Genomic DNA, 19759 nt, shown 5'->3' with positions numbered 1-19759 from the left:
GTGTAGTATATTGCCACTTAAGTGTGGCTGACCCCTAGGGGTGGATGTTACTGTTGCTTTTAGCCCCAGGAGGACATCTCCTCCAGCTGGCTTATCGACACACGACTGTGTCCTGTTTGCCAAGGGAAGTTATCCCTCTCACCATGATCTGTAGCATGAACGGATCCGGATTTCAGGGTTATTTCCCTTCGTCGGCGTTCGACAGCCACTGACCTTGGTGAGAGAGACAAAAACCTGGCAATCTTATATCTACTTTTCCAGTGAAATTCTTCACTGATATCGAAAAGGTGAAAACAAGCAATGTTAATTCTCTAAATAACTCTGAAATCCGGATCCTGAAGAAAGTGTAGATGTCTACATCAGCAGTAACAATTATAGAGGTAAGTTTGTGAATAAGAGATAGGTCCAGATGCTGTAGATAGACAAGGAGTATAATGTTTCTGGTTTGTTCTTTTGTCTGACTAAGGGAAAAAAAAGTGTTTTTGTCTGTTGAAAATGTTTGTCTTTTTTAAATGAAAGTAGAGCTCAGGGAAGTCAGCTTCCCTTTCTCCCAAGACATGAATTTATCGACATAACAAACAAGAGAAAGAGTCCACAAGATTCTTTCTTGCATTTTCTCTTCCTCTCATTTGTTATATACTTGACAGACTTGGAGGAATTCCAGTGGCATTTATATCCATATTGTTAAAGACATCAGATAGCTGCAGACAGTGAATGTTCTTTAATTGGCATACTACCAGGTGTATGGCCATGTTTAAATTTACCCCTACATATAAGCATTATTGGATGGTATACAACTGATCATATTTAGTATGGTATTGTATAGCAGCATGAGTTTATATTTCAAGTATGTTTTGGTGGCACATGATCTTGGTATGTTTTCCTATAACCCTTTATCATTCATAGCTTTATGAGTGCTCTGAGATTCACTGTTCTTGAAAAGAATTATTTCATGTTCTCTCTAAAGCTTATAAATTTTTATGAATCAGCAACAGACACACACAAGTGCATGTGAACACACACACACACACACACACACACACACACACACACACACACACACACACACACACACACACACTATTAAATATGTCTAAGGCAGAGAGAGCTGACAAATTCATTAGCATGCTGGACAAAATACTTAATGGCATTTTGCCTGTCTTTATGTCCTGAGTTCAAATTCCACAGAGGTCAACTTTGCCTTTCATCCTTTCAGGATTGATAAAATAAGTATCAGTTGAACACTGGGGTTGAAGAAATCAACTTACTCCCCCAGCTCCTGAACTTGCTGGCCTTGTGCCAAAATTTGAAACTAATATTAAATATGGTTTGTTGAGGGATAATTTCCACATAATATTCTATGATATGCTTGACTATATGGCATATTACAGTCTGCTCTGCTATAATGTGAAATGTGGTTTGTTATGGTATCATGTGTTATACTTTTCAGTATGGTATGTTATGGTTTTCCAGTATAGTTAAATAACTATCTTCCTCCCTACCCATCAAACCTCTTATCCCCTCCCCTTACCAGTCATCTGCACACCTCTCACACTTCCCTGCCCAGTAGCCATATGCCTGCTTATGTGACGGAGTTCGTTAGGTTCAGGCAGTGATGATTGCAAGATTGGGCTAGAAGTGTTTTGGTCTGTTTCTTGTACAAGAATTTACCAGATTCACCAGAATACCACATGGCCTTGACTAACCACCGTAGTGATGTTGTTGTTGTTGTTGTTGTAACTAGCTCTGTGGGTGGTGGTGGTGGAGGTGATGGTGGTGTTCAAGATGTTGGTGGTGTTAGTATTGTTTTTAGTGGTGGAGTTGGTGTTATTGCTGTTGATAATGATGTTGATAACAGAGATGGTGGTGGTGGTGATGGTGGTGGAGTTGGTGATGGGGTTGTTGTTTTTGTTGGAGATAGCATAGATAGAAGTAGAGCTGTTGATGGCAATGTTCCTAATACACTGGTGGTGGTGGTGGTGGTGGTGGTGGTAGTAGTGTTGTTGACTGTGATGCTGGTAATATTGCTGTTGCTATTGTTGTTGAGTAGTTGCTGTTGATTTAGAAATGTTGTTTGTGTTGGGTCTGTTATTGGAGATAGACATAAGCAGTGATGATGTCAGTGAAAAAATAGTCACCCTTCCTACATAACAAATCATATTAATCCTTAGTGGTTTTATATTTTCACCTCCTCTGTTTTGCTACTTCTCTAATCCAAAACAGTCTCAAGCTTCCGTTGTTTTCGCTTCTTTTTCATAACCAGCCCTTTTGATGCAAACTCACCTGAAACCACTCTTCATTTTATGATACCAGTTCCTAGTTTTAAAGTGATTGAAATTAAACCTTCCTTAAAAGATTTACGTCAATTTAAGTTCAAAACACCAGCTCAAAAGTGAAAAAATTATTATACTAAATTCTTTATCATTTTAACCCTTTTGATACCAACCTGCCTCAGATCACCCTTGATTCTATGATGCAAACTTTGTGTTTTAATGTTGTCTGAGTTAAAACCTTTCTTCAAAATTTCATACTAAACTACAGTTGAAACAGATTGATAACGACAAAAGTTATTTTACTAGATTCTTTGTAATTTTAACAATTAATTGAAATAAATGCAGCATATTTCACTAGAATAACAGTAACAAAAGGGTTAGAAATTAATTGGGACAAAGGCAGTGTATTTCAAACAAATATGGTAACAAAAGGGTTAAACTAACAAGGGAGCCTCTGTGTGGTTGGTTGCTCTCTACCTTCTAGAAATATTGTCCCTCAAATAACACATTGGATAATTTGATTTTAGATACACCAAACCTGAAAAATAGATGAGATGATCACAGCTGGAACATTTCTAATCATAGATCAGGGGTGATGAAGGATTAAACTGTAACATTTGCTTTGGTAGTTTTGTTTGTAGCTACTTGTATGCATTGTTACTTCTTTTGTCTTTAATCAAATGTCATCACCAGCACTGTTGTTGTTTAGCACCCTCCCCCCTGATTAAGCAAACTTACAATTATTAGCATTCTAGTCATGGCCATAAGTGCAGGGAGAAAATTTTAATAGTGGGTGCAAGCCCAGGTCCAACTCATGACATTCAAAGCATTTGCATTGAACCCAGAAAATTTTAGGAGGCATATTTGCATACCCTGCACTCTCTGTTCCCTAGCCTATGGATAAGGCTGCCCCAACTTTTTAGGGTTATATAGAACGACATTATTTAAAAGTTCTCTTTCTGTTTTTTTCTTTTATTATTCATTTTGTACGGATAGTTTTTTTAGGTTTCAGTAGCACATAAGTAGTCACATAGCATGTCAATACATATGTGTCCCCAGTAGTCTACTCTTGAGACTGGTTGATGCACAAAGTCATCATGTTGCAGCTACCACACAACCAATCTGTTGACACCATGCCAATGTAACATTATAACATCCATGCCTTGCTGCTGATGCTTTGATTTTTATCATTGAGGTTTTCTACCCTAGATGATTAAGATTTTGTCTGGCTCCTACCCTTTGACCTGGCTGGCTTGGTTGTATCTGCCAGAAGACTTGCTCCTGCCAGTAGAGCTCTTCGGGTCATAGGAGCATGCAAACCACTCCCTCACAGCAGGGTGCTTAATCAGTAGGTACTTTGATTTAAAGGAAATTTAGCTGAATATGGTTGCTATTTCTGGCAGGTTGATTGATAATGTGGGGTCTCTTGTTGGCTTACCCTTCACTACTACACTTTGGATTAGTGAAATAGCTGTGTGAGTAACTTATTAAATGAACAGGTCATAAACATGAGTTCTTGTTCTCTGCAGGAGTTTTCTTGCATATTTAAGCTTCACTCCACCTAGTTGTTAAGAAATGATGTAAAATCATCTGACAATACCCCCACCCACTCACATAGTTTTATATGAAAGAATAACATGAAATTGTACAAATGTTTCCATGCAGGTGCAGGTGTGGCTGTGTGGTAAGAATTTTACATCCCAACCACATGGTTCTGAGTTCAATCCCACTGCATAGCACCTACTATGACCTCAGGCCAACCAAAACCTTGTGAGTGGATATGGTAGATGGAAACTAAAAGATGCCCACCATATATATAATCTGTGTGTGTGTGTCTGTTTCTCCCCCACCACCACTTGACAACTGGTGTTTGTATGTTTATGTCCCCATAACTTAGTGGTTGATTAAAAAACACTGATAGAATAAGTACCAAGCTTAATGAAAAAAATAATAAGTGCTGGGGTTGATTTGTTTGACTAGAATTCTTTGAGGTGCTGCTCCAGCATGACTGCAGTCTAATGACTGCAACAAATAACAGGTAAAAGGTATACCAAAGCCCTTTCTTCAAGGTACAGGTGTGGCTGTGTGGTAAGAAGCTTGCTTCCCAACCACATGGTTCTAGGGCTGAGTCCTGCTATGTGGTGCCTTGGACAACCAAAACCTTGTGAGTGGGCTTGGTAGAAGGAAACTGAAAGAAGCCCATTGTATACACACACACACACACACGTGATGATTTTTGGTAAGCAGTGTCGGTTTTACAAATCTGTAAATAATAATATTTGTATTTTATAAGCTGATAAGTGATCACCATATATTGACTAAGGTAAATAGTCTAATACTGAGGTGTATAAACCCATGACAGAAAAAAGTATGTGTACGGACAATCCTACTTTCTTCCATCAAGAACTTATATGACTATTACCTTAGTCAACGCATGGTGATTGCTTATAAGCTTTTAGCATATAAAATATTATTTACAGATTATCTATCTGTATATATATATAAAACAGTTTGTGTGTGTCTGTGTGTGGTGCATGTGTTACTTATGGATTTGAAAACTGAGCTGCCTGTTTTCACGTATGAGGTATCAAAAGATTCAGTAATCTTTCGACTACCAAATGAAGTATGTATTCTACACAACAACTCTTTTCTTTTTTACTACAAAAATAAGCTCGAAAACACGGTCGGGCTGCACAGTTTTGAGGTCATTTTGGGGCAATATTTGGATTTGCTTCTAATCGATGTTGCTAATTTTGATGTTTTCAGCGTCAAAAGATGCAGCAATGTACAAGGAGTGTTATGAGTGCATTTTTGATGTACAAAACCCTATTTGTCAATGGAAAGTGACCAAAAAAATGCTTTTTTTGAACAATTATTGGCACATTTCCCATCAGTAATGGCCTTTGTGCCACAACTAAACTGTTAATGGGAACATCTTCAGTATTCCATGATTAAACAATGTCTTTGAAGTATTGTGATATCATTTCTTTGCACAAAACCGTATTTTTTAACAGAAAATTGACTAATAAACTATGTTCTGGCATAATTGTGATCGCTTCTGGTATTACTACCGAAAACAATTTGTCCATGTAGATTTTCTTGGTAGTAAATGACTCAGGAATGCCAAAGGAGTGTTCTCAGGTTTAAATTCAATAAAGTTTCCCCATGGATTACGCACAGTAAGAGCCTGTATTCGTTCAAGTATGGTAAGGAGATAAAGCAATGACTAAAACCTTTCGAGCTTTTCTGCATTTAACATTTTTCTCTTTATTTCAGAATGTAAATGATATAATCATTTATAATTGGGAAAATTTTCAGTTATTTTTATCAAAAATGTCACATGAAATGAAGAAAATGGCATTACCTTTTGACTCACCCTAGTATATATATATGTGTGTGTGTGTATCTTTGTGTGCGTGTTTTTGTGTCTGTGTTTGTTCCCTCACACTGCTTGGTGACCGGTGTTGGTGTGTTTATTTCCCCCATAACTTAGTGGTTCAGCAAAAGAGACCAAAAGAATAGGTACTAGGCTTAAAAATATAAGTCCTGGAGTTGATTTTATTCAACTAAAAAACCCTTCAAGGTGGTGCCCCAGCATGGCTGCAATCAAATGTCTGAAACAAGTAAAAGATAAAAGATACACTCAGTACCTTCTTTATATTCTTTTATTTGTTTCAGTCATTAGACTGTGGCCATGCTGGGGCACCCCTTTGAAAGGTTTGTACTTGAACAAATCAACCCCATGACTTACTTTTTAAGCCTAGTACTTGTTCTATCAGTCTCCTTTGCTGAACCACTAAGCTACGGGGACATAAACACACCAACACCAGTTGTCAAGTGGTGATGGTGGGGACAAACACAGACACAAAGAAACACACACACACACATATATATTTATGTACACACACATATGTATATATATGATGAACTTCTTTCAGTTTCTGTCTACCAAATCCACTCACAAATCTTTGGTCGGCCCAAAGTTATAGTAGAAGACACTAGCCCAAGCTGCCATGCAGTGGTACTGACCCTGGGACCTTGTGGTTGGGAAGCAAATTTCTTACCACACTGCCATGCCTGTGCCTATTGCATACTTTTATTCTTTTGAGTCTTAGATGTAACCTATGAACAACAAATTATATAAATGTTTGTGTATGTATGTATACAGACATCCTTGCATTGTGGCTACCTCACATTATAAGATTTCATGCTTACTCAAATTGTGGAGGAGTATTTTCACTAATTTGGGGATACAGTCTGTAAGAATGCCCTTATGGAAACTTATATAAATTTCAGTTTAAATCCTACACTTTCTTCTTTGTCTAAAAGTCACTTCTTGATGTTTTATCTAAGATCTTCCAGGTCATTTACAATTTGGAGAGCTATAATCCTGATACATATATACACAATTTGGAAAATTATATCTCAATACACATATACAACCACAGGTGCTAACGTAGATATATGGTAAGAAGTTTACTTCACAACCTGGTTCTGGGTTCAGTCCCACAGTGTAACACCTTGGGCAAGTAGGTGGTGGTGGGGGTGTCTGTGTGTGTGTAGATATCAATATGAATACTAATGGAGCATGATGCATAATTTTTAAACTGAGTATTTGTGTGTGTGTGTGTGTGTGTGTGTGTGTGTGTGTACATGCACATATTTTTTCTTGGCACACAATTAGTACCTAACATTATCCTTCTGTCTACTCTCTGTGTGTGTGTATGTGTGTATATATAAAATAATACTAGTAATAAAAAGTAACAACAAAGGATAAGACCTCAATATTAGATAAATAGAGGATTATTTATATATGTTATAATTTAGAACAAACCGTAAAAAGTTGTCATTATAGTACTTAGAGTTTTGAATGTTGGAGCGAAGAACTACGATGCATTCATGTCAGCTATTAATGGCATTAATAGCCGACAAGAATGCATCGTAATTCTTCGCTCTGACATTCAAAACACAGAGTACTATAATGACAACTTTTTACGGTTTGTTCTAAATTATAACATATGTATATATTTAAGTGAATTGCGGGTTCCAAGTAAAGTGAATAATAAACAAATAACAACAGATGGATTCTTATACTTGGGGATGGTCATGTTTTGTCAATGAAACACATGCAGTATATATATTTGGTCTTCATTTCAGCATTATTGTTTTAGTTTCTTTGTCAAAGTGCTTTCGTCATACGTCCTGTGACCTCTTAAGCAACTCTATCCCATGTGTGTCCTCTTGTTTTACTTATCCCATTTTGTCTGTCTATGGTATGTATCCCTATCTGCACATGTGTTTGGATCTGTGTGTGTCTGTGTTCAGTATATGTGTTTTGTGTGCATGTATATTGGTTTGCTTATTACACTGTATCCGTGTCTTTTATTTATTTATTTCTTCACTATATTATCAACACTAACACAACTAGCATCAACACCAAATTAACCACCACTATTACTAACACCAACTCCTAAATGACTAACAGTATCAGCAACTGTACTATGGACAGTATAAGCAACTCCAGATGAAATTTAAAAAAAGAAAAAAAAGAAAACCATCACAAGATATTGTGGTAGTTTAGTGTATTTCAAATGTTGAATGAAATTGTCGTTGATCTTAAATGAATGAAGATTACCTTGAAACTAAACCGCAATCATAATCCAATTAACAAGGACAATATGACCATTGCCAACAACTAATAATACCTCGCCACCAACACTGACACCAAAACCAGTACATCCAGCACTACCACCAGCACTACCACCACTACCTACCCACCAACTTTTGAATAACCAACTGGCAACATGTAATAGTATCAGCTTGACAGTATGTCTGTAGCTAGATATGTTGTATGTCAGCACAACAAGGAATGTGTGTAAAGTGTGGAGATTTTATGGCTCAAGTCTGAAGTGTAATCGATGAAGTGCTCATGAACTTGGTAACCATTTAGCTAACTGAACATTTCATTGTTATTTGTTGTTGTTGAGCTCTAGATTAAGCAGACCTATGATCAAATATATTCTAACCATGGCAATCCCATCTTTTATCTAGATATGGTACACTATCTCATCTTTTATCCCAATATAGCAACACTATATTATCAGTGTTTTTTTATTTATTTATTTTTTTTTGCAAGATGTTCGGAAGTAGGGGGTGAAGGAGATTTGCTTGCTATTTCTAGCAGGCAGAGCAATCACATTAGCTTACCCACTAGAGCAACAAACTTCTAATCTGAAAGTTGTGGTTTCAAATCCTTTTGTAGGTGAAGATAAAGTTTGTTTCTTTTTCAGAATCAAAGAAGCTCAAAGCAAAGTAAAAGAACTACAAGTGAAAAGACCTTCATCGATGCAGATACGTAATGTTCGGAAAGGCGGCCTGGTTAGTCACACACCTATTGTCATTTTATTTTTTATTTATTCATTTATTTTTTATTTTTTTATTTTTTTGTTATCGTCATCTTTCTTCCAACAGTAATATGGAGTAAAGTAGATGATAACTCAAGCTAGCAGTGATCTGAAAAACTTCATACTTTTCTCTCTGACAAATTCCTAATTGTGCTTCAGCTGTTGTGAGTAAGATAGGTGGAAGTAATGTAGCCCAGGTGGCCATGGTTAACTAAGACAATTCACCTTCTTAATTAATGAATTTTAATTGCCAGGAATTTGGTACAAATAAATCTAGGCATTCAGTTTTCAGTGGCAAGACATGATTAATGATATTACTTACTCTTCATAAAAAAACCATAAATTTATAACAGAATGGAATACTTGATTAAATCAACCTCAGTGAGGGTGCCTCTATATGGACAGTAAATCTGCTAGAAATAGAACCTTCAAATTACTTCCTACTGACTTAAAAATGAGCATAGACATGGTTGTGTACTTAAGGAGTTTTCTTCACAATTACATAGTTTGGGATTTGATCCTATTGATCATCACCTTGAACTTGGTTAGCAAAATTCAGGAGCTGGAAGATGTATGAACGTTCTACTGAGGGACCTTGGTTTTGAGTGGTAGATTTAATGAGCTACCTAACTACTGAGTACCTTTAGTGCAATGGTTTTTGATCCTTTATAGCTCTGTTCCCCTTTTTATGGGACGACTTTTACAAATATCCTCTTTCCAGGCTTTATATCTTTTACTTCTTGTTTCATTCATTAGACTGTGGCTATGCTGGGGCACCATTTTGAAGAATTTTAATTGAACAAATTGACCCCAGTACTTATTATTTTTTGTAAAGCTATCGATCTTTTTTGCTGAACCACTAGGTTACAGATTGTAAAAACCTTGTCAAACCAGACCTCATTGGTGCTACATAAAAAGCAGCCAGTCCACTCTGTAAAGTGGTTGGCATTAGGAAGGGTATCCAGCTGCATGAACCATGCTAAAATAGACAGTGAAGCATGCTGTAGTCTCCTGGCTTGCCAGCTCTGTCAAACTGTTCATCCCATGCCAACATGGAAAACAGACATTAAATGGTGATGATGATGATGATGATTCAAATATAAGTACTCTGCTTGGTTTGAATATTCTATTATCTCTGAAAAATCATAACTTCTCTAAACATTCACTGCCCACTTGATACTTGTTGCCAACTTGTGTGCTTTCCTAGGACCTGCTGCCACCCAGTTAAGAACCCCTGTTTTAACGGACCCACTCACTTGCAAGGATTTGAACCAAGTTGTTCCAAGACTATAGCTTCTCCTCAGTCCTGAAAACCTTGATTGAAGAAAGTGATGATTGGAATGCTTTTGGTGTTTGGATTGTAGGACCAGCTGAACAATGACAACAACCTCAACCTCTGGAAAGCTGGGTATCATATTTGATGCATTACTTCTACATCTCTCTTTATGTAGTTCTACTCATTAGAGAGTATAAGTGGAAGTGGTTTTCTTGTGGAAGTCTGCTGCCAAATGGGACAGGTGCATGAGTAATGTACTTGTAGGCTTATACATTGTCAGTATCACTTAAATGATTCACTTAGAGAGATCATAGTAGTTAGTCGCAAGCTATGAACTGTAAACTTTTCACACACTCTCAACCTATCGGTCTTGGATGTCATGCAAAGGTCATGGGTGCAGCCTCTGTTTCTGTGATGAAATGTTTAAAAAACATTTCAATTCTTCAGTTTAAGAGGAAGTATTGAAGGCCGATATATTGTTGTGATGTGATGTGTTATGTTGTTGTGATAGGGGGTGAAATATTGGATACTATTGTGACATGGAGTGAACTGTAGTATGTTATGATGTGGGATGAGATGAAATATTTCAGCTAAAGACTTTTGTTGTTCTCTGCACCTCATTTCTACAGTGTATCCTACTTGCACACACACACTATCACTAACAACTCCACCACTAACATTTCTTACTTTTTAATGATAGTATATTCTTTATTTTAATTTGTTTATACGACTCCTCTTTCCCCTCTTTAGGCTGCAACAGCTGTCCCTCCCCTCTCTCATTAACTCTTTATCACTCATTCTATATATATCTTTTTGTTTTCTGTAATTCTCTATCTCTGTTTCATGGATTGTCAAACAGTCTTTCTCTTTTTGACTTACAGAAAGATCGTTTGAGTAACAAGCTGAAGGGGGAACTGTTACCAAAGTGATTGAGATCAGGTATATTTCATTATCCTTTTCTGTATGTGCTTACACACACACATGGACACACATAATAATAAGCACTGAACCAAGAGATGTGAGAAGCAAATGAAGATTTAATATTCCCGTAAGGTTACAACTGTTTCATAATTCTCTCCATGTTACGTCATTAACTTTGATGTGTATTTTTATACAGTAGTATAGCTGTTTCAAGATGCACAGATTCAAGATGAATTCTATTCCTAGATGCAAATTTACTACCAGAATCTTTGTTCTAGGTTTCTAAATTAATAGTATTAATGCTCTTACTCACAAAGCAGTGTCAGTGATTTATTGAATAAAACTGTTACTATGCTTTGTTAGAAACAAAGCTTTCTTGCTTGAATCCAGTTATGTTTAAGGATTAGATTAAGAGTGGGAAAAAATCATCCTATTATAGTTTTTCAGATTTTTTATTCAGAGTTGTAAAACCATAGAGTCAAAGTTAACATTCCAGATATTTAGTGACATGGTTTCAGTTTCTAGATATATCTAAAGTACTTTACTTTTGTATGTGGATGGGCATGAATATTACAATTTTTGTTTTATCTATATACTACTAAAACTCTGTGATTGCTTGCTTGCATGTGTGGTTGTCGGTAATTTAATACAGCCAAACTGGTGCATAATGGGAAAGTAAGGTACTCCTGATATGTGACTACAAGTGGAATAAAACAAGTTTCATGTAAATCGCACCATGGATTCTTGAGATACTCGGGTTTTGGAGGTATCTTCATAAATGGCCAAAACGGCACATAATGGGAAAATACTCAAAAAATAACCTAAACCTGAAATGGAAATATACAATACTGCAAGAATTGTTTCCATTAATTTTATGTTTGCATTATATAACAATTCCTTTTGCATTTTTGTAGAAGTGTGCACATATGCCATAAATAAATGCTGTTACTGGAGTTCAAGTTTATCCCAGAAGTTCTATTTCTATTAGATGCTGTAAATAATCTATAAAACCTTAAATATGAACTTGTGAACCAGACCTGTGACCACATGAACGAATTGAAATATTTAACTCAATCATCATAAAATTAACTTTCATTTTAATGCAATGTTGAAATCAGCTTCAGTGTTTAATAACCTGAACTGTCAGTGATCCAACAGGTCATCGGTAGTCTAGTTGTGTCTCTAAAGATCTTAGAATTTGCGATTCTATGAAGAATCAAACAGGATACATTTAATCATAAGAAACTATTTACAAAAGTAAATAAGTAAAAATGGAAAGAAAATGCTTTTTATATTTAACATATTGTACCTGACTCACTTGAAGGGTCTTGTCAGTTACTTGGTGACCTCACCAGTGCTGGTGCCATGTAAAAAAGCACCCAGTAACACCTTGTGAAGTGGTTGACATTAAGTAGGGTATCCAGCTGTAGAAACCATGCCAAAGTAGACACTAGAACTTGGTACAACTCTCTGGCTCATCTGTTCATGTTGAACCATTCATCCCATCCCGGCATAGGAAAAGGGATGTTAAATGATGATGGTCATCATTGCCAGCTTTGTTGTGTAGCAATTGGTCCTTTTTCATGCTCTCCTATATGGAAATTTCTTACACCTAAACTAAATTCTTGGCCAATCCTCTACCCAGGTCTCAATAGCACTAAATAAATGAACCTCTTTGAAGGTTAAGATTATATTTTAGGTAGTCATTTTCAAAAGCACTTGTTACCATCCTTCACCATTTGGTGAAATAAGAATTAATTAATAAAATATTTTAAGATGTAATCCTTTAGCACTTAGATTACTCAGTCAAATGTAATGCTCATTTATAATAACATTGCTTTTAATTGATCATATATTTCATAATCTCAAGATTTCAGTGATGTGATTGTTTATTTTTAGAATGACATTCTAGGCTAGGTGTGAAAGACCAGATCTGGTTGATTTGAATATAAAATAGGTTGGATGTTTGGGGCCAGATATGATCGGTTTAAATACTAAAGGACTAAGAAAATTTCCCCAGTGAAGACTAAATTGTCAACTGTGTGACTAAAATGCTATCTTTATGACTATTCTACCATTATATCTATGTAAAACAAACTTCAGATTTTTATGTTTGATTTGTGTATAAGCTATTGATCTTTGAAGATTGTTCTCTTTTACAGGTTCACACCTGATCAGCTTACCATTATTGACAGTGTATATGACTGTGAGTAGTTGAGCAGATCCATTTGCCTACAGACATGACCAAATATTCAAATAACTAACCAGTTTGGAATAATGTGAATGATGAAAAATGATGTTTAACTTTTGAAAAACGACTGACAGAAAGGACAGACATATAATCATTTTATTTCTGGAGACCTTTTTTTTCTGATGAAAACTCCATCATTTACCAATGTTATTCAAATTATGTGGCAGTGATGTGTGGGGGGAGTATTTAATTTCCACTACATTTAAACCAATATGAATTTTTTGACTTTTGGTTTATGTAAATGTTGACTTTGAAATGAAAAAAGAAATAACTAAAAGCCTTGTCAACATCCTGTAAATGAAAACAAGTTCTTTCTTTCTCTCTCTCTCTCTCACACACACACACACTCTCTCTCTCTCTCTCACTCACACACACTCTCTCTCTCTTCACACTCACACACACACAAACAGAATGATCTATGAGATGTTAACCTACTCTCTCAGTTGATCTCTGATTAAATATCCAAATAAGGCCTTTTTTACTCTTGGTGTGTTTGTATATGTACGCATGTGTGTGTGAATGTGTATTTATATATACATATACGTTTGTATACATGTATATATTCCATGCCTTTGTGAATGTATGCATGCAAGAGAATGTTGGCCCATGAATGCAAAAACCCTCTAGAATTGTTAAGCAATAAACAGAAGAAAATCTTATATAGTTGTTAAGTCACAAAGGAAAGACATCCCGTAGAATTGTTGACCTTTTTGTTAAGAGAAGAAAAGGAATAAAAACAAAGACTTGTACAAATAAAGGGAATGTATAAACAAATTCTATTATTTTATATAAAAAAAAAAATTGATTGTTGAGCCATACACAGAAAGTATTTTAAATCAATTTTTATCAAAGAACCAAAAATATGTTAAGTTAATATTCTTCCAACATCAGAAGATTACCATGTACAGCAGTTGATCTGCATACTAACCTCAATTTGCATGATTGTTGACTCAGGAATGTATTGGCTCTATGATCAAGAGGAGTACTTATGTAAATGTCCTCCTACTAACAAAAGATTAGCTACATGAATTAACTGCCTATGAATTATGAAGAACTTGATATGGATGTTACCTGTGAATATAAACAATTGAACTATAAATAAAAGATTATTTATAAAAATGTGATGTACACTTAGAAAAATTTGACTTCATTAGCAGTGGTTTTCTTTTATATATGTTGACCGATCATTACAAGATTTGATGTATAAATGTTAATCTTATGTTTTGTAAAACCCAAATCCAAAATGAAATTATCATCAACTCCCATATACCTCCAGTTTTTACAGCAATCAGACATGACCATATTTATTTTTATATCTGTATCTCCTTCCACCCTTCTCTTTCACACATGTGTGTAGATGTATGCACATATGTGTATGGATGTATAGTAATATTTTGAACTTGTTTAAAAGCTGGCACTGTTGGGTAGAAAGTAAGCTCACTTCAAGTCATGTTTGAACCCTGGTTTTGTTTCTTTGTTGTGATCATTTTACTTCACTGTCAGTGCTAATGTCTATGAAAAAGATATGAAATTCACTATACAAGCTACACATTTTCCACTTTTTTTAACCTAGTAAACAAAATATTTGTATTAAATGAAATAAAATATTTTGAAATTTGTCAGCAGGTTCGTTTTGTGTTTGACTCTTGTTATTAAGTTTTCTGATGTTTAACTTCCTACTCTCAGCTCATTTAGTTGTGGTTTTAGGGCAAGCCAGATGTATGCAACATAGTTGATTGAATGACAGACTGTGAGCCATGGCTCTATAGCTTTGATATCTTGTATGTCTGACTAATGGAGGGTCATGTTGCATGTTAACAAGCAGTGCTCGAGTGTATGTGGTGCAATATTGCAGTCTGGGCATGTAATATTCCTTCTGATATCCTGTCTGTTTCAGTATAACATAGATTCTGGTGATAGTCACAATAGAGGTGGACAAAGTTAATTAGGTCTGAACTGAGCAGTTGTTGTTCCTTTGCACTTAATGCTGTACACTCCAGCATAATGTTTGGAGCTAATGACGTTATGGGTCTGTGTGATGCTATTTCACATGATCTGAAGCTGTAAGACCTTGAATCAGTTTGATGCACATCTAAGAGTAAGAGGTGAAGTGAGAGAGCTACGATGGCATTTGAGATGCGGAAAGTACTCAGTGGCTGTGAGAGAAGGAATAATTGTGCTGCCAAGAAAGAACAAGAAGAAAGGTGACACAGTTGATAATGTTTCAATTCCAGAACTTTGCTAGGTGTGAGGCTATAGAATTGGGCCAAGACGAGAGAGATTGATGTTTGTTGTTTTTATTGTTCTTGGACTGTACTTGACTTGATGATTCCTAAAAGATCTATCCAAAACAATCTCTAGATCATGTGTTACTCCATAGTGATAGTTGGATGTCGATGTTGTTTTATTCAATTGAAATTATTCAACAAGATTGGCTGTCGATAACGGTTCTGTGCCAATTTCGGTCACTATCATTCTACCACCCTATATATATCTTAATGTATATATATTAGAGCCTGTCACATTATGTTTATATATGCACACTCCCATGGCAATTGAACGTTACGTATTTGTGTTGTCATTATTAGTTGAGGGTTGGATAAAAATACTTTCGCGGTATTTAGTTACATTTTGAGTTCTAACCCCACAAGCATCAAATTTGCTTTTCTTAGCTCCAAGGCTGATAAAATAAAAACCAGTTAGGTATGAGGATGTGGTGTGTGGATATAACCAACTATTCTCCTTCCTCTAAAACTTTTGCAGCCTTGTGCATATGTAAGAAATCTTTGTTTTCATCATAAGGTTGATAAATCCCACCCAGAGTGACATTGTATTTGATCATTGTGAATTCAATAAAATAAATGTCACAGTTGTTGATGTTCTTAAACAGGTCAGCTTTAAGTGAGTAGACGTATGAACATGGGTGTTACAGCTGTGATAATTCCATCTTTTTGTATATCTAGGATTACATTATCATTTCTGACTAAAAGAAATGACAATAGGGTGTAATTTGAAGGGAATTTGACTGTTATTTCTAGCAGTTCAACTAGAAGATCTCTTTCATTGGCTTCAATAAACACACGTTATATAGTGAGGTAGATTCAATCTTCTCTCTCTTTCTCTCCTACAAATATGTAGTCGGACAAGTAGACAAGATATTTTGTTATTATTACTTGAAATTCCTCCATCCCTGTTGGCTCGAGTTAAGAAGGAGGGAAAACACGATTAATGCGACTTTGATCTCTGATTATGTTTAAAGAAACTACACTGAATCACTCCCACATTACCCTTTTATCCCATATGTGTATCTTATGTTCGGCGTTAATTGAAAACCAAAAATAATATCATTTACTGGTCTCTTTTCTTTATTTACTTTAAAAATAATGTTGTTACATTAAATATTTCTATTTATTTAAACTCCACAATAGTCTCAAATATCATGCATGATATTGTTTAGTGCTTCATATGGCAAGGATTGTTAGTAATGCTAATGCGATGCAAAGATTGGCAGAAAGTTCGTTCTTCGAAAACTATTCTAAGATGTTGGCGCTGCCCTCTAACCTGTGCGCACATATATTCTATAACCAGGGAAAGAATAAATATACGCATACAAAGATTTCAAGATAAGATCGAAATTTATTTTTTTTAATTGCAGAAATTGAAGCGATAGTTAGTCACATGGATGCACACACTTTGCAAAGAAAAGCAGGATTTACGCATAATGTAGATTTCTGCGCACACCCACAGCAAAATATTAGAACAGACGTTGATGCTCAAATGTGTGTGGTTATTACTATATCGAGAACCCATTTGTAATTCGAACCATGGCCCTTATATTTTCCTAGTCTAGAACCATGAACTTTCCATAAAAGGAGTCTCGCTATAAAAGTTAACGCCTTCGCAAATATGGCTCGTCCAATCAGAAGTGGTTAATTTATACCTGAGGCGGCAATCTTCAAGAGAAATATGCGAGCTTTTACCCCCAAACAGTTTGGCTGAAGATTCTAGAAGGATGGTTAACAGCTATAGACAAATTCAACCTAACCAGAGAGCCGCTAAGGTGTCTTGGGGAACCTATGTCGCTTGTCTCAATGAGTTTTCTCCCCATTTCTTTCACGTGTAAATAACATGCTTATGTTGTACTTAATAAAAGTGCTAACTTTAACTTGTCCAGTAACACATAATAATTATATGCAGTGATTAATTTCCCCTTGTACTAACTTCCTTATAATACCCAACAGGTTATATTCAAAAGATTCCTTACCATTACGTTCATTAGATACTGATCTTTTAATTTATTGGTTATACATTTGTAAATACATCGATAAAATATTTGGGTACTCAAACTTTATCGTGGTCGTTGTCTACATACACAACCTTCCTTACAGCATAAGAAAAATATATGACTGACCATCGCACTAAACTACTATAAACTAGGAAACTGGGCAATTAATAACCAAATATCATCTCATCAAGTGGATATGCCAAGCCATTTTTGAGATTATTAGCTTAAGTCGAAATGATATTTCTTTATGTTGATTCATCGAGACAGTCTCAGCCGCTTAAAAAAAAACGATTGTTACGCAATTGTATTGTTGCCAAATTGCTAGTGTCAAAGAATGCTTGATTTACTGATAACACTGTAACACGATTTTTGTCCTTGAGAAGCAACTGTTATTTCGTATTTGCTTACCCCTAGAAAGTATGAAAAATGGTTAACATTTCCTTCAAACTTTGCTTTTGTTACATTTATTTAAACCCCAGCACATGGCTATGATGCTTCCCCATTACTCCAGCTTATGATCAGAGATGCACATATTGTCAACTATTAAGGCACATGCTCAAGAAGTTGAGGTCAAACAACTAGAAGCAAATCTATGTTATTGAGCAGAATATATGTCATAATGATATTTCTGCTTCAGCAACTCAGCGCTAAATCTGTCTGAAATATAACAGTCAGTTTCAAAACATTGATGTCGAAGTCACAAAAACAAAGTTTGAAAGGAATATTAGTCATTTCCTTTTATTTCTAAATAGAAGCAAATAGTATATAACACTTACTGACCAAAGACAAATAAAAAATAAAGATTTTTATTACACAGTGTAGTGTAAAGCTTGGTTTTGATACATTTGGGTTATGCTGGAAGATACCATTATGATTCCTTTTGCAAGGAATTGCCAGATGTTGTATGCACCACAGCGAGTTCAAAAACTGAATATTTATCAAAAGTGACTAAAATGAATCGACGAAAGGATATTCAAATGATTCGAAACGAAAAACAAATAATAATTAAAAGGAAGAAATATGAATATCATTTATTTCATTGTAGAATAGATACGACAATTACTCAAGAATATGCGATGCTTAGAGTCGATTCCATAATTGACTATACTCCAGTCAGAGTGTAAATAGTTTGGTATACTTTGCGAAAGGAAATCACTGAGTTGTTTTTTTCTCTTGTTATTGGAAGCAATTTCAGAGGAAGGGTCAAGTTGATTACATTGACCCCAGTGTTCAACTGGTGCTTATTTTATCGAGCCCGAGAAGATGAAATGTGAAGTCAACCTCGTGGAAATTTGAACTCAGAACGTAAAGATGGACGAAATGCTGCTAAGCATGTTTGTTTATCTTAAACAATTCTATATGTTTCCTATCATTCGATGTGGTCAGCCAGAACCTGGATTATACCAGAGCGCTAATAAGGTACCTGCCAGGACTCCAAATCCTTTATGCCTCAACGTTATACTTATTCGATAACCTCTGAGCACTTACGGCGGACTACTTTCCAATGGAGAAACTAGTTATTACTACATCTTTCAAAGATATTCCATTACTACCCCAAAAAGGAATATTTAAAATAATCTTATTGATAACACTAACTCTTTGATACTCCGCATGAGATGTTGAGCCTGTCACTTTGATGGGAAAGAGAAGGACGAAGATCTGGCCAATAACGATGACGGATTACACTATATACCTAAATCTCAGAGGATTCCATTATCTAATCCACAACTTGCTGGATTTGAAGAAGAACTTTGGAATATCATCCGGAACGTAAAGTTCCACCGTTTCTCTTTACGTAGGAACCAGCATCTGAACAAATTACACCTTTTAGTGAAGGAGCTACAAAAGAAACATGGAATTCTAGCAGACGTGGATAAAACCGATAATATAAATCACTTTGATTATAGTCTATATTCTTCTCTAATTAGGAAAGTAATTCTGAAAAAATCTAAAATAATTCGAAAAATAACCTATTAAATATGAGCTTATATTCAAAGAATATAGTAAAGAGATTGCATTTAGTATGTGGAACAGAACCTTGAATTAATCTGAGGGCTTAACTTCATTATTAATCTTTTGGTTAAAATTATATAAACCTCCCTGTGCAAAAAAAAAAAAATGGTGATATAGGCAGAATTAATGTGTATAATTGAGAAACATAGGAGTGGCTGTGTGGTAAGTAGCTTGCTTACCAACCACATGGTTCTGGGTTCAGTCCCACTGCGTGGCACCTTGGGCAAGCATCTTCGGGCCGACCAAAGCCTTGTGAGTGGATTTGGTAGACGGAAACTGAAAGAAGCCCGTCGTATATATGTATATATATATATGTATATATATATATATATATAT

General features: G+C 35.5%; 1 protein-coding gene across 3 annotated transcripts in view; it reads left to right on the top strand.

Moving 5' to 3' along the window:
• The window catches only part of LOC106869955 (formin-2), a 131486-nt gene extending 116731 nt beyond the window's left edge, over nt 1-14755 (top strand). For 2 of the 3 annotated variants that reach the window (XR_001409471.2, XR_001409472.2), the window contains 3 exons: nt 8564-8651; nt 10835-11001; nt 13037-14755. Coding sequence is in view for 1 of the 3 variants with exons in the window: in XM_014915900.2 (XP_014771386.1) it covers nt 8564-8651; nt 10835-10882 (136 nt within the window). In the remaining 2 variants the exon portion in view is untranslated. The remainder of the gene's footprint in view (nt 1-8563; nt 8652-10834; nt 11002-13036) is intronic. The other variant, XM_014915900.2, reaches the window with a different exon arrangement.
• The last annotated feature ends 5004 nt before the right edge of the window (nt 14756-19759 follow it).

Source organism: Octopus bimaculoides, chromosome 11, assembly GCF_001194135.2.
Source record: "Octopus bimaculoides isolate UCB-OBI-ISO-001 chromosome 11, ASM119413v2, whole genome shotgun sequence".
Classification (NCBI taxonomy): domain Eukaryota; kingdom Metazoa; phylum Mollusca; class Cephalopoda; order Octopoda; family Octopodidae; genus Octopus; species Octopus bimaculoides.
Note: the sequence above shows the minus strand (reverse complement) of the source record. Positions and strands in the feature narration are given on the sequence as shown.